Consider the following 12,922-nt stretch of genomic DNA (forward strand, 5'->3'; position numbering starts at 1 on the left):
AAAGTGAGTTCATGGTTTGTCCCAGGTCACATTGATACATGTGTATTTAACACACATATAAATTATATATACGTATATGTGTGTATATTTTTATATATATATATCTATTCCTAGATTTGCAATAGAATGTCATACATATACATACAAACATATACATGTGCACAAATATATGCATGTGTGTATCTCTATAGCTACACCTCTACCTCCTATTGCAGATCTGGGAGTAGGCTTCTAAATCCAGTATTCCTACTTTATATACTTCAGTAGCTTCTGTGGTACACCACACCCACCACCACCTGGTCCCTCTTCCAGGGCTCTCTGGCAGCCTCTGGAACAGGCATCAGCAGCAACCTTTAAGGACATGGATGCTGAGCCAGGTATCAACAACCAGCTAGTTGATGGAGTGCCACTGCTTTAAAATAACTCCCTTTCCCCCAGTGTACATTCCATAGATTAGAAATTAATTTGGAAGAACAAATGCGGTTAAAGATCTCTCGTATTCTGGGCTGAGTCAAATGACAGCTTTGCTCAGTTGCTGGGGACCACATTTATGGAAGTTGACAGACTACAGTGCTTTTGGAGGGGGTCCCAAGATGGAGGGCTCAGGAAATGATCATATAATAGTGAAAGGAACTCCTGAGGCTTAACTTTGAGATTCAGGAGAGAACACTGATAGCTGCTATCAAATTTTTGAAGGTTTGTGCTCTGGAAGTGATTTAACCTCTACTCTTCTACATGGCTGCTTACTGAAATACTGAGCTTCCTCCTTCACTGAAAATACTTAAATGTAGGCTACATGAGTATTCATGCTTCTGGTAAGGGTCACATTAGATATCCTTGAAGGTCTTTTCAATGACACAATCCTTGGGAGAAAGGACCACATTCACTCAAATAATCTTCTCACAGAATGAATGGGTAGAAGGGGCTGGGACCGATTTTGATCAGGTAGAGTAGGAAATTGTGTTGGAGGTGGAGGGTGGTGAGGGAGAAGGCAGAGGCATTTTTTTAAGGTCAGGGACTTTTAAACTCAGCAGATGCGTGGGGGAGGGGCTCTGGAGCACCAACTATCATGGGTCCCAGGTATGGATATGGAATCTGGGTGAATGGGAGATAGATGGTCACAAAGAACAAGACTGACTTATTATGTCAGCTTTATGTTGAGTCCTGGCAATAGAGACTCGAATCTCATTCTAGGCTCCCAAGAGCAGAATAATGGACAGGAGGAGACAGGGATGGACCTGTGACTTCAGTGGTACAGAGACCATCTGGAAAGGAAATCCTGCAGAGACCAATGTAGGTCAGGGCTTCTCTGCAACTTAATAGTCTTTAGAGAGCCACTTTAAGCATCAAAAGGTTAAGTAATTTGTGCAAGATCTCACAATCAGAATATGCCAGAGATGGAACTTTAACCCACGTCTTCCTGCCTTGGAGTCTGACTTTCTACCCATTGCTTCAAGTTGCTTTAGGTAAAGGACTTCCCAGAATCTGCTCATTTTTACAGCCCTGATGCATGTTGCTTGTTCTCCAAGCCAATTCTCCCCAGCCTTGGGGCAATTTGGGAGTGAACCCTCAAGGAACTGGCTCATCTGAGGAATGACAGAAAAATCTTATGAAGGAGCGGGCTGAAGTATCCCAACCTAGATATATAATAATAAAAAATAACTAGCATTTATATCTGATGCTTAGAGTGTCTGACAGAGTAGGTGCCTGATAAATGTTTATTGAATTTACAGAGTGCTTTTAAATTTCTTTTATGTTCTTTAAGATACCTAAGGGAAAGAGCAGTTCATTCTGACAACTGCCCTTGGGTTGCAATGGATGCATACTTTTTCCCAGGCTTCATTCCTAATTCTAGTAATTTATTTTCTTATTGATTTTTTTTTCTTTAGTTTTTGCAGGGCAAAGGGGTTAAGTGGCTTGCCCAAGGAGGTCTCACAGCTAGGTAATTATCAAGTGTCTGAGACCAGATTTGAACTCAGGTACTCCTGACTCCATGGCCAGTGCTATATCCACTGTGCCACCTAGCTGCCCCAGCCTCTTGCAGTTTTCTCCAGCTCTTCTGAAGTCTGGGGTGCCAAAAAGCCCCCTTGGTTATCAAGTAAAAGTAGTTTGTTGGTTCCAAGGTAATGTTTAAGGTTGAAATGTTTTCCTCTAAACCTCTACCTAAGTTAGTTGATGTGTCATCAGCCATTTCTACATAGGAGTAACTAATAGCAATGTAAGGAAATTCATTGTCACCTTGAGCCCCCTGAATGGCCCCTCCTCATCAGGTTTAGGGTGAGAACCTTCTCTTTCACTGTCCAGGTCAACAACCTCTCAAATCCTCTTCTGGGAGGGAAAAAGTCCCCTCTGAGTGCTAAGGACTCAAAGTAAATTGAATTTTGGACTCTCCAGACAGGGCATGTTTTGGAAGGCAGAGAGAGAGAATGGACTGAACATGCCCTGCCCTGTGGCATTGTAGACATGTTCGGTCTTCTGGTCTAACCTTGAGTATTCACGCCGTGTAGAAAGGGTCTTTCTCTGAATCACAAGGCAAACAAGAGACTGACATAAGATCATAATCAGGTTTTTATTTATCATGATCCCCCACTGTTCAACTAGGTTATTAGTTGTAAGTGCCCCACAAAAAAAAAAAAGTGGACTAAAGGTCTTCTGACTGCAACTTGGGTCTGGTGATGGGTTTTGCTAAAATCTTTTTGTTTTTTCCCTTTTTCAGTCCAACATAAATGAGAAAGAAAAAATACTTGTGACATTTCCAAATAACAGAATAAAGTATATTAATATACATTCAACATATACTGCGCGTATTGGTTACTACAATACAAAGCATCGATTTTAAAAAAAAGTGTGGTTTGCAAGATGGCACGGTTAATAAACTCACTGGCTTTCATCTGGATTTGCTAAAGGGTGGCAGTTTGCTTTCCCAGAAACACAATATCATGTAAACAAAACTGGGGTGGGGGGGAGGGAGAGAAGAGGGAACGAGGAGGAGAGGAACTATGAGAGATAGAGCAGATATGGAAAAGTCAAATATTTTCAGTGTTTTCTTGGTTCCTTCCTGTTGAGCAGGTAAAAAATCACAATTAGAGTAGAAACTGGGATCTCACTCCTGGATAGGTCAAAGAAATGGAACCTAGGAGAGACCCAAAGAAATTCCCCATCCTATAGGAATCCATCTGGTGGGAGATATTGCTAGGGTTCTGCCTTGTCCAATGTTCTTTTTCCAACTGAAGACTGTTTCATTGATGATTCATTGGCTAAAGGGGTTGGGAGGATTGACTTTTGAGGTGAGAATGAGGAAAGGTAACCAACCTGTCAGTGGCAACGCATCAGCCATGCTGATCTCATATTTCCTTCTGTGCAAATTCAGGAAAACAACTTGGGAGGGGACTAGGGACATTTTCCTCTCCTTTCTTCCAAGGGAAAAAAATAAAAGGCTCAAGAGTCAAGTCTCATTAAAAAAACAAACAACCCCAGTCCCCCCCCCAAAACAGATATTCAAAAGGAGAAGAGCCCATATACTCTCCCAGCCCCCACCAGTGGAGAAGGCTTTGGTTTCTAAGAGTAAAGCAAAGACAAGAGCCACGGTGTATGTACTGCATCCGCGGGGGGGGGGGGGGGGAGGAAACCACACATAGGTCACTGGCACCAGTAAGAAGTGCTCACAATTACAGTGTCATTAAAAGGAAATAAAATACTTTTGAACAAAGGTGCAAGTCACAATTCAAATAGAACAGAATCTAGTTAAACATTTCTCTTTTAAACAGAAATTCCTTTTGTCTTTATTAATAATAATAACAATAATAATAATAATAATAATAATAATAACAATAACAACATTTACCAAAAACAATTCCTACATGATCAAGAAGAAAAAGGGGGCTGAGGATGGTGGGAGGTAGGGAGTGAGGAGGGATCCAAGAGCACCTCCTGTTCTTGCTGTGGCAAGGAGGCTGGAGGAAGGGAAGAATTTGAAAGGAAAAGGTATATCTATGTGTGTGTATATATACATGTATATATGTATACACACACATATATGTATATATGGAAAAACAATCCTTTTAGCGCAATAAAAAATAAGGAGAATGAAATATGTCACAAAAAAGCAGATCGCACCACTCTTGGGTGTTCTAACTGTCTGTGGGTAGAAGGGATGGTTTACCAAAGGAATAATAAAGGCAACCGGCTCTGGAGGAGACGAGAGGGGTTCTATGTGTCACAAACAACCCCCTCCCCCAAAGGAGGTGAAGTGAGATTTATTTTGCTCCAGGTTACTCCCAGCCTCAATACTAAGATTTTGGGAGGACTTTGGCTTTCTGTTAACAGCCTGCCAGGCTGGGCAAATCTTTTGAGTGGGTCTCAGCAGTGAAGACTCACAGGGTCCCAGGTAAGGGTCTCCTAAACTTTGCTTATTGCTTGCCAGTGCTAGATTCCATCCTATTAACCCCCTTCCCATCCATTCCCTGACATGTCGATTGCAGAGGTGGCCATCCTCTACACTGGTTCCTGGCATCTGACCATGCTGGCAAGGATGGGAGGCTTCTTGGAGGGCTGCTCTGGATGGTGGCTCAGAGACCTTTGACATCCATCCATACCCCAATCATCCCTCCTGTCTTGGAAAAGGCAGAAAAGAAAAACAGCCTCCAAAAGAAAACACAAAACTCAAATACACTTTAGCCAAAAGCAGAGAACTCTCATTTCCCATTTATTTCCTTGGAGGCTCGGTCTTACAGGCGTGAGCACCCTCTGACCCCGCAGAGCGGCACACAGATGGATTGGGGAGGAGGAGAGGAGCTGGGGTATTCCAGCTGGGGAAAATACAATGGCAATTTGGCGCAATGCTGCTAGATACTGTGGGTTGAAAATGAATGTTTTTTATTCCCAAGCTGTACACAAGACCTGCAACAAAGAAGAAACAGTCCAGAGTCAGAGCTTGGAGCAGGTGGAGAAGCTGCCCTCAGTGGCTCGGGGGATCCCGCTTCACTCTGCCGTTTGGGGGGGCTCCAACCTTGGTGGGGGGGCTACTCTCTACTTTCTAGCTACGATTCTAACGGAATCCCTATGCTTATTTATTTATTCATTCATTCATTCATTCATTTGTTTGTTTATTTATCTGAGGCCAGATTTGAACTCAGGTACTCTTGACTCCAGGGCCGGTGCTCTATCCACTGTGCCACTTAGCCGCCCCAGCCCTATGCTTCTTAAACCTGCTTTGGCTTCCTCCGAACATGAGCTCAGACTAGTAAACTTGCCAACTTCTGAGACAACTGCCCCTGTCCAAGGCAAATTTTTCCTTCCAATATGTCTCACTCTTTTTACTTCTTTATCTCTATATATGCTGTTTTCCTAGTATGAAATAGAAGCCCTCTCCACTGTCTGGCTGCCTGTAGATGCTACCCATCTTTCGAGGAAGAGAACAAATCAGCTCCCCCAACAGTCACTGCCAGTTAAATGGTGGCCAGCCTCCTCTGAATGTGGACGGCATTCCCTCTCCTTCCACCAGTCGGAAGATCCTTAGCATCCACTGATTACAATTGTAAACTGTTCTATTGAAGTGCTCATAATTCATCTCTCCCTAATCATCAATTAGAGGGCATAGACTGTGCCTTAATCTTCTGTATCTCCTATAGGACAGTGTGGGGCACCCTGTAAGTATTTGATATTTGTTGATTGATTTTGGGAATGCCAAGAGGATGTGAGAGTCATGCTAAAAGCTAGGGCAGGTCAACCAGTAAAAAGACAGTGATTTCACAGTAAGTGATTCTTCCAGCAAGACTACAGTGAATAGCCTTTTTTAAGCCTCTGGAGGCTGGGAGAGCTACCAAGACAACCCTATCCTAGTCAGGATGATACTCACACCTGGCTTCTTGTTACACCCCAGCCTGCTCCATGCTGAAGGAGACCTCTGGATGCTTGTAGCTCAGTAGAATGTCTGTAATACATGTAGATGGATAACAAGAGTTGTGTAAGTGCTGGTTGCCGTCGGTCAGGTCTGAGGGCTCTCGACCTTCCAAATTCTCCCTACAGCCTGAAAGATCAAAAGGAACATTTGAGATGGGTAAGGAGGGAAAAGGATGAGGGAAAGGTCCCTTTATTTGGGACCTAGGAGTTCTGAGGACCTCTAAAGAGGGATCTGTACCTGAGGATTTAGGGCTGGGTTTGATGATTTATGAGCATTTTTCCTACCACTTTGGGAAAAGACCTCTCTGTAGCACCTTGGTGCTCTGTATGTCTAAGCTTTGCTGGCAAAGTGCTGTCATTTTAGAAAACACAGTCCTACCATTGAGACAGAAAGAAAAAGGTCCATTTAGGGCCACGATGGTTCAATTTCTTAAAGCTTTCAATGCCTTCTTGGTATCATATTTGTTTGAGAACATCAACCTACTAGACTTTGAAGGGAAAAACTGGGTATATTTCCAATAGCATTGTCCACTACAAAGTTACTCAAAAATCTCAACTGGGCCCTCACAGCAGCAAAGTGATCTTTTCATACTTCTCTGATTGACTCATCCTTTAACTCAGTTCATCAGTTCTTAAACATTTCCAAACCTTCTCAAACCTTCTTTATGGTATTCTCTCCCTGAGTACCTCATCTCAGGAAAAAACTGAGGCCATTTGTTGAGAGCTCCTACTTGTCCCTTCCTCCTCCTTCCTCCTTTCCTCATCTCCCATCCCCCAGACGTCTTTATCATCTTGTAAAGAGTTGGCCATTCTCCTAAGCCAAGGCAAACTTCAACATATTTCCTTGATCTACTGTCCCTCTGTTACATCCATTCACTCCCCAACATTCACTCTCTCCCTATCTACTGACTGCTTTCCTACAGCCTACAAATATACCCATTCTTATAAAAATAAATTAAATATACCTTCATTTGGTCCAACTACACTTATGCCTCCTATCAATCTTGTAGAAAGCAATCCATAGCAGGGGCCTCTGTGTCCTTACCTCTGCAAGTATTCTAAACCCTCTAAAGCCTCTAACTTCATCACTAAACTAAAGTTTCACTCTCCAAAGTCACCAGTGATTCTTTGAATTGCCCAAATTCTTTTCTCATTCTTCCTCTCTCCTGATGGGGATGATAATGGCTACTCCCTCTAAGAGTTATTATGAGGATCACATTAAGATGACATTGGTCAAACAGTCTGATCATTTCCTTCCTTTGCCTCTCTCTATGGTTTCACATTACAACTCTGGACTGGACAAAAATATTCCATAAACTCCTTAATTTCAACATGTCTAAAACAACCCATCATCTTCTCCCCAACTCTCCTATGACTGTCAGGGGCTCAGTTCACTTCCCCACAACCCAGATTCCTGTAGTTATCCTAAAGTCCATGCTCACTGCACACATCTACCCAAATTCCATCTTGTCCACATCCCATTCTCTCAATTCACCCAGCTCCCACCTCGATAGATGCCCCCTCATCTCAACCCTAGCTCTTAGCTCTCATCACCCTAAGCCCTCACTTCAATCCTTCCTCCACTGGGTGGTGCTTTTTTAAGAAAGCAAAGGTCCCACCCTACTGGATTAGATATAAAATCTTCTGTATGATTTTTGAGCCCCTTTCCCTGCTTTGCTTCCCTCTGAGTACTTTGTCAGTTAACGACAAATGCCTGGCAGTGCTCCTGGCAATGCCAGGAGCAGGAACTGCAGACCATTCCTGAATCAGTGCCTCTTTCAGCATTTCCTCTCCAGTGGCCTTGGCTTCCTCTTGGGCTCAGCTCTCTGAATTCTAGGAATGGTCCTTGTTGAACATAAGCCTGGATAACAAACTACAAACACTTGTATTCATACTTTTCCCTACCAAGGATTTTCCTCACAATAAGCCTGTGAAGAAGATAATACAAGTATGATCATCTCCACTTTGCAGATGAATAAACTGAAATGAAGAGACTGAGTAGCTTGTCAAATTTAGAAAGCTGGGAGTGGTGGAGCAGGGAGCAGCAGAGCAAGGCACTTCCCTTACTGTCTCCAAGTGCATGCTTTCCCCAGTCTCCTGATGGTTTCTCTTTGTATTGGTGGGAGAACTTCAGATTAGATGCTCCGCCTGACAGCTTTGGCATCCAGACACATTACAGTCCAAGAAGAGAGAGCTGTCCTCCCCCCACCCCACTCCAGAAGCCCCTTACCCTCACTTTCCCTGTCCTGAAGCTGCTGGCTCCCCATGAGTGAAGACTGACTGAGGACGGCATCAGACATCCGAGCAGAGCTGAGAGCTTTTCCGGCCATGAGACTCATTCCGGGAAGGTTATCCAGCTGCACCTGCAGAAGATAAGGATAAAGTAATAACTCCTGGCCTGTGGGTCCTGAAAGAGATTGGTGCCCTAATCCCAAGCAACACTGCCCATCCTCTTAGACTTGGATGGGCAAATGCAGCAAGAGGGCAGGAATCTTACTCTCCCAGTGTTTTAAACTTTCCTGCTTACCCACTGACTATCCAAGATCTGTTGGTAATAATAATTCATATGTATGTTGCTCTTTAAGGGTTTCAAAGGGCTTTTTAAAATAAGCCTTTGAAGAAGGTCCTGAAAGTATTATTAGTCCCATTTCATAGATGAGGCAGATGAGAGAGATTAAGAGACAGGCCCTTGGTCATAGCAGTGGCATCTGCATCTAAGTTTCCTAACTCCAAGTGCAATACTCTTTCCTTGCTGCCTGAGGGTCACTCACAGGGATCAGTCATAGGACCAGAGTGGGATAAGCCCTCTTTTTATTTTTTTTTGAATTTTTGCAAGGCAATGGAGTTAATTAAGTGACTTGCCCAAAGTCACACAGCTAAATAAGTATTAAGTGTCTGAGGTCAAATTTGAACTCAGTTCCTCCTGACTCCAGGATTAGTGCTCTATCCACTGTGTCATCTAGGCCACCCAGGATAAGCCCTTTTAAAACATGGTCTCTCTAAAAGTAGATCTCCCCAACTCAAAGCATACCCTGAGTTTGCTCCTAGGAAGGAAACTTGATGGCTAATGACTACTAAGTCTAGAGTTATAAGTTCAGACCTAGTCAAATGGGCAAACTCAAGGTGGCTAATCAGAAGATTCCCTAGTCAATGGACTCAAATGTTCTATGGAGCTTAGTGGGGTTAAGATGTCATGTTAAAAAGTCAAAGTCTGGATGAAACATATTACTCTTATTCCCTAAGCTTGGAATTTGGAATATGAAGCTCAATAAGTTAATTTGTTAGAGAATGCCTAATATGTTAATTTTCTCTGGGTGCCAGATGAGGTTGGACCATGGCTGAGGGAAATAGATGCTGCCTAGCACTGGTGCTAAATCATTTCTTTTCAGAATACTCCAGATTTCAAAGTGACTTTTTAGAACCCTCCCAAAGCAGGAAGGACATAAACATACATAGGCATCATCGCTGTTCTGGATAGTGTGATGTCTCTGTAGGGTCCGGGGCCTGTGATGCTCAGTGACAGGGGAGCGTGTTGAATAACCCAACCCATTATGATCAGGTAGCTCCATAGCTTGTCCAGGAGAACTTCTGTCCATACAGTTCCCTATGACAGATTCTGGGGAGACAGAGCAAAAGAGGAAGTCAGCAGAACTACAGTTTCTCCCAGTAACACAAACCTCTCATATTACAAACACCTAATAGAAGACAATGTAATAGTTAAAATATTGAGTGATGACATCGAACTGACTGACGACATTGCTGAGAGTGAGACTGGGCTGGACCCAACCCTCAACTCCTTGGTCTGTGGCTTCTGCTCCTAGACTTGTGAGGGTCCACTAAAGAAGAAGCCCAGTACTAGAAAGTGGCTTAAGGGAGGGAATCACAGAATGTTAGAACTAGAACTTCCTAAGGTCACAAAATCCAACTCCCTCATTTCAGATACGGAAATTAAGGAGCAAAAGAGGCTAAATAACCAGTCTGAGGTCACAGAATTACAACTGAAGTCTGTTCTAATGCTTACCTATCAATCTGGGCTGGATCATTCTAAAAGCCAGCAACTCAATAACCTCAGGGTCCAGCTTCAGAGTTGAAGAGGGATAGTTGGGAAAATAAAGGTTCTCTGTTCAATCAGGAAGAATCTTGGTTGATGGAAGAATGCCTGGACATACCTTTAGTTTTCACCATCCTAAGACTTGAATATTTTATTTGTTTTAAAAGATTAGATTCCTATGACACTGGTCAAATCTTTTTAATTTTCATATAAAAATATTTGAATATGCAAAACATCTATGACTTTATCAGTCAAGGAAACTCCCTCCACCCATACAGATTGCAACTGTGATTGAGGGGACAGCGAATTGTCCAAGGAATAAAGAGTTTAAATGATTTGCTCAGTAGTAGGATTCAAACCCCAATTGTTTTTTGTTTTTATTTTTTGCAAGGCGGGGGGTGGGGTGGGGTGGGGTGTAAGTGATTTGCCTAAATTCACACAGCTAGTATCTGAGGCAGGATTTGAACTCAGGTTCTTCTGAAAGCCAGGACCGGTGCTCTATCCACTGTGCCACCTGGCTTGTCCCCAAATTTTAATTCTCTATTTCAAATAAAGTGGGGATGGGAGAAATCATGCTGATTTTTAAACCAACTGTATCAAGCAGCTGTCTGCTCAGTGACACCCTGAATTGCACAAATGATGAGGCCCTTGACGACAGAATTGGTTTGGGTCTTTTCTTTGTGTCCTCAGTGCTTCACCTACTCAGTCAGCATTTAATAAATGCCTGTCACTGATTAATTGAAGTTGTTCATTTGAATCAGGTTGGGGGTTAAACCAGGAAATCTTCTAGGTCCTAAATCTGCCCCCTCCCTACCCACTGTGCATGAATTTGGGCAAGTCCACAATCCTCTCTGGGCCTGAGGTTTTTCATCTTAAAAATGAAAGGATGGACTTAAACATTTTCTAATGTCCTTAATGTTTTAAATAAAAAAATGATGACTTCCATAGGATCATGAATTCTATGAGCCTAATGCCCAGGTCCCTCTAATAACAGGGGTGGGTCTGGAAAATACCAGCTATTAATGCAATTACTGACACAAAAATCATCTTGAAAAAGAACGCATTTTGGAGCGGCTAGGTGGTGCAGTGGATAGGACACTGGCCCTAGAGTCAGGAGTACCTGAGTTCAAGTACGGCCTTAAACACTTAATAATTACCTAGCAGTGTGGCCTTGGGCAAGCCACTTAACCCCATTGCCTTGCCAAAAAAAAAAGAACACATTGGTGGGAACCAAAGAGAAAAACTCCCAGCAAACTTCAATTCAAATTCAATTCAGAAAGTATTCTCAAATGCCTACTATGTACAATCATCCTACATAAATAAGGCTGATTTTGCAATTCAATTTGTGCTAATAAGGGATTTGTAAACCTTTAAATGTTCTATCAGTGGGTCATTTATACCTGTAAGGAGAATTGGGGGAGGGTCTGGGGAGAGGGGGAAGAAAAGAATAGAGCACGAAGAATTGTGCTGTAGAACCAACTTATATTACTCTCAGCAAACCCCTCACAGTAGACATAATCAAGAGATTTCAAACAAAGCAAAGATCCCCAAGAAGTGGCTCAACTTTGGAAGTGTAAACTGAGTACTAACCCTCTCCGTGCCATAATACTCTATATTTTAAAGCAGTTCTTATTTTCCAAAGACTGCTTATTTTTGACCTCAGAAAAAAGGCAGGTAGAGATGTTCATCATTTAACAAGTAAGGAAATAAAGAGATTAAATAACTAGTCACAAGCTAGAGCTTGTAGAACAGCAGGGGCTAAAATTCATGCTCCTGACTCCTAGGCCAAAGTGTTTTTCCCCCCTCATTAGCTCTCATTGCCTTATGCAGATAACTTATATCTGTTGCAATCACATGTTCTAATACCAAAGGGCTATAATTGTGTTAATGCTAGCCTGTGAAAAAAATACAAGAAAACCAACTGAATCACAGCAGACTAATCCAATGATGAAGAACCACTGATGCATTTGCAAATGAGCAAAGAATAACCTAGGAGAAAGAGACAGACAGACACAGATATGCAGGAGACATAGGAAAGTATAGAGAATAAGGAAACAAATAAGCGGGGCTATATCCGTTCAAATCTCAGAACATTCAAAAAAGACTGGCATCTAATTTTTGTGGTTTGCAATTTAGAGTATAAATAAGATTTTGTTTTGTTTTGTTTTTGGTAGGGAGGAAGAACATCAACCTTGGGAAAAACAGTCCCCATGCAACCAAAGCTGATAAGACTTCCTGGAAAATTACTAAGAGGTCATCAAGATAAAAATATTAACTAATGAAAGAGAATGAAATTTGAACCCCAAGTCAATCAATAAAGCATTTATTAACAGCATTCTATGAGATTCAACCCTAGAGGAATTGATATTCTATCAGGAGAGGTAATATTTACATCTAGAAGCATATACAAACTAGAGAATAAATACAAGGCACTTCAATGGGGGAGGAGGACACTAACATCTAGGAGCATGAGGAAAGGCCTCAGGGAGAAGGGACAGCTGGAACTGAATCCTGAAGGGATTTACACTGGGAAGAGAGCACAGAGCCTGGAGTGAAGAGGACTTGAGTTCAAATCCCTCCTCAGGCAGGACTCTAGGCAAATCACTCCTGCCTCAGTGTCCTTATCTGGACACTTCCTAGGGCTGTTGTGAAGCTCTTGGTACAGGGTCTCACATAAGAGGAATGCTATATAAATGTTAGTTGTTGTCTTTGAATAGAGGGAACTAAGGAAGGTGGGCATTTTAGACACACAAAGACTTGGCAATAGATGGCAGGAGTCCGAGTCTCAGCCAGGAGGTCAGTTTGGCCATGATGTGAAGTATAGACAGAAGGGTAATGTAGGAGGCCACAGCAAGAGGGCTTTTAAAATGAGTTCCAATCTGATACTAGAGGTAAAAAGAATAATTAGGAATGATTTGTTCAGACCATCACTGGTCAACCACACAGGGGACTGACTGACTGGAGAGTAAG

At 42.5% G+C, this 12,922-nt stretch overlaps 1 protein-coding gene across 6 annotated transcripts in view; it reads right to left on the reverse strand.

The window, feature by feature from the left end:
* Positions 1-4,678: 4,678 nt before the first annotated feature.
* The window catches only part of SIK3 (SIK family kinase 3), a 284,203-nt gene continuing 275,959 nt past the window's right edge, over positions 4,679-12,922 (reverse strand). For 5 of the 6 annotated variants that reach the window (XM_074216746.1, XM_074216742.1, XM_074216745.1 and 2 more), the window contains 4 exons: positions 9,354-9,517; positions 8,132-8,264; positions 5,858-6,028; positions 4,679-4,899 (listed from right to left, as the gene is read on the reverse strand). In XM_074216746.1, coding sequence (XP_074072847.1) covers positions 5,871-6,028; positions 8,132-8,264; positions 9,354-9,517 — 455 coding nt within the window. In that variant the 3' untranslated portion in view covers positions 4,679-4,899; positions 5,858-5,870. The remainder of the gene's footprint in view (positions 4,900-5,857; positions 6,029-8,131; positions 8,265-9,353; positions 9,518-12,922) is intronic. The other variant, XM_074216743.1, reaches the window with a different exon arrangement.

This window comes from Macrotis lagotis, chromosome 1 (genome assembly GCF_037893015.1).
Source record: "Macrotis lagotis isolate mMagLag1 chromosome 1, bilby.v1.9.chrom.fasta, whole genome shotgun sequence".
NCBI lineage: Eukaryota > Metazoa > Chordata > Mammalia > Peramelemorphia > Peramelidae > Macrotis > Macrotis lagotis.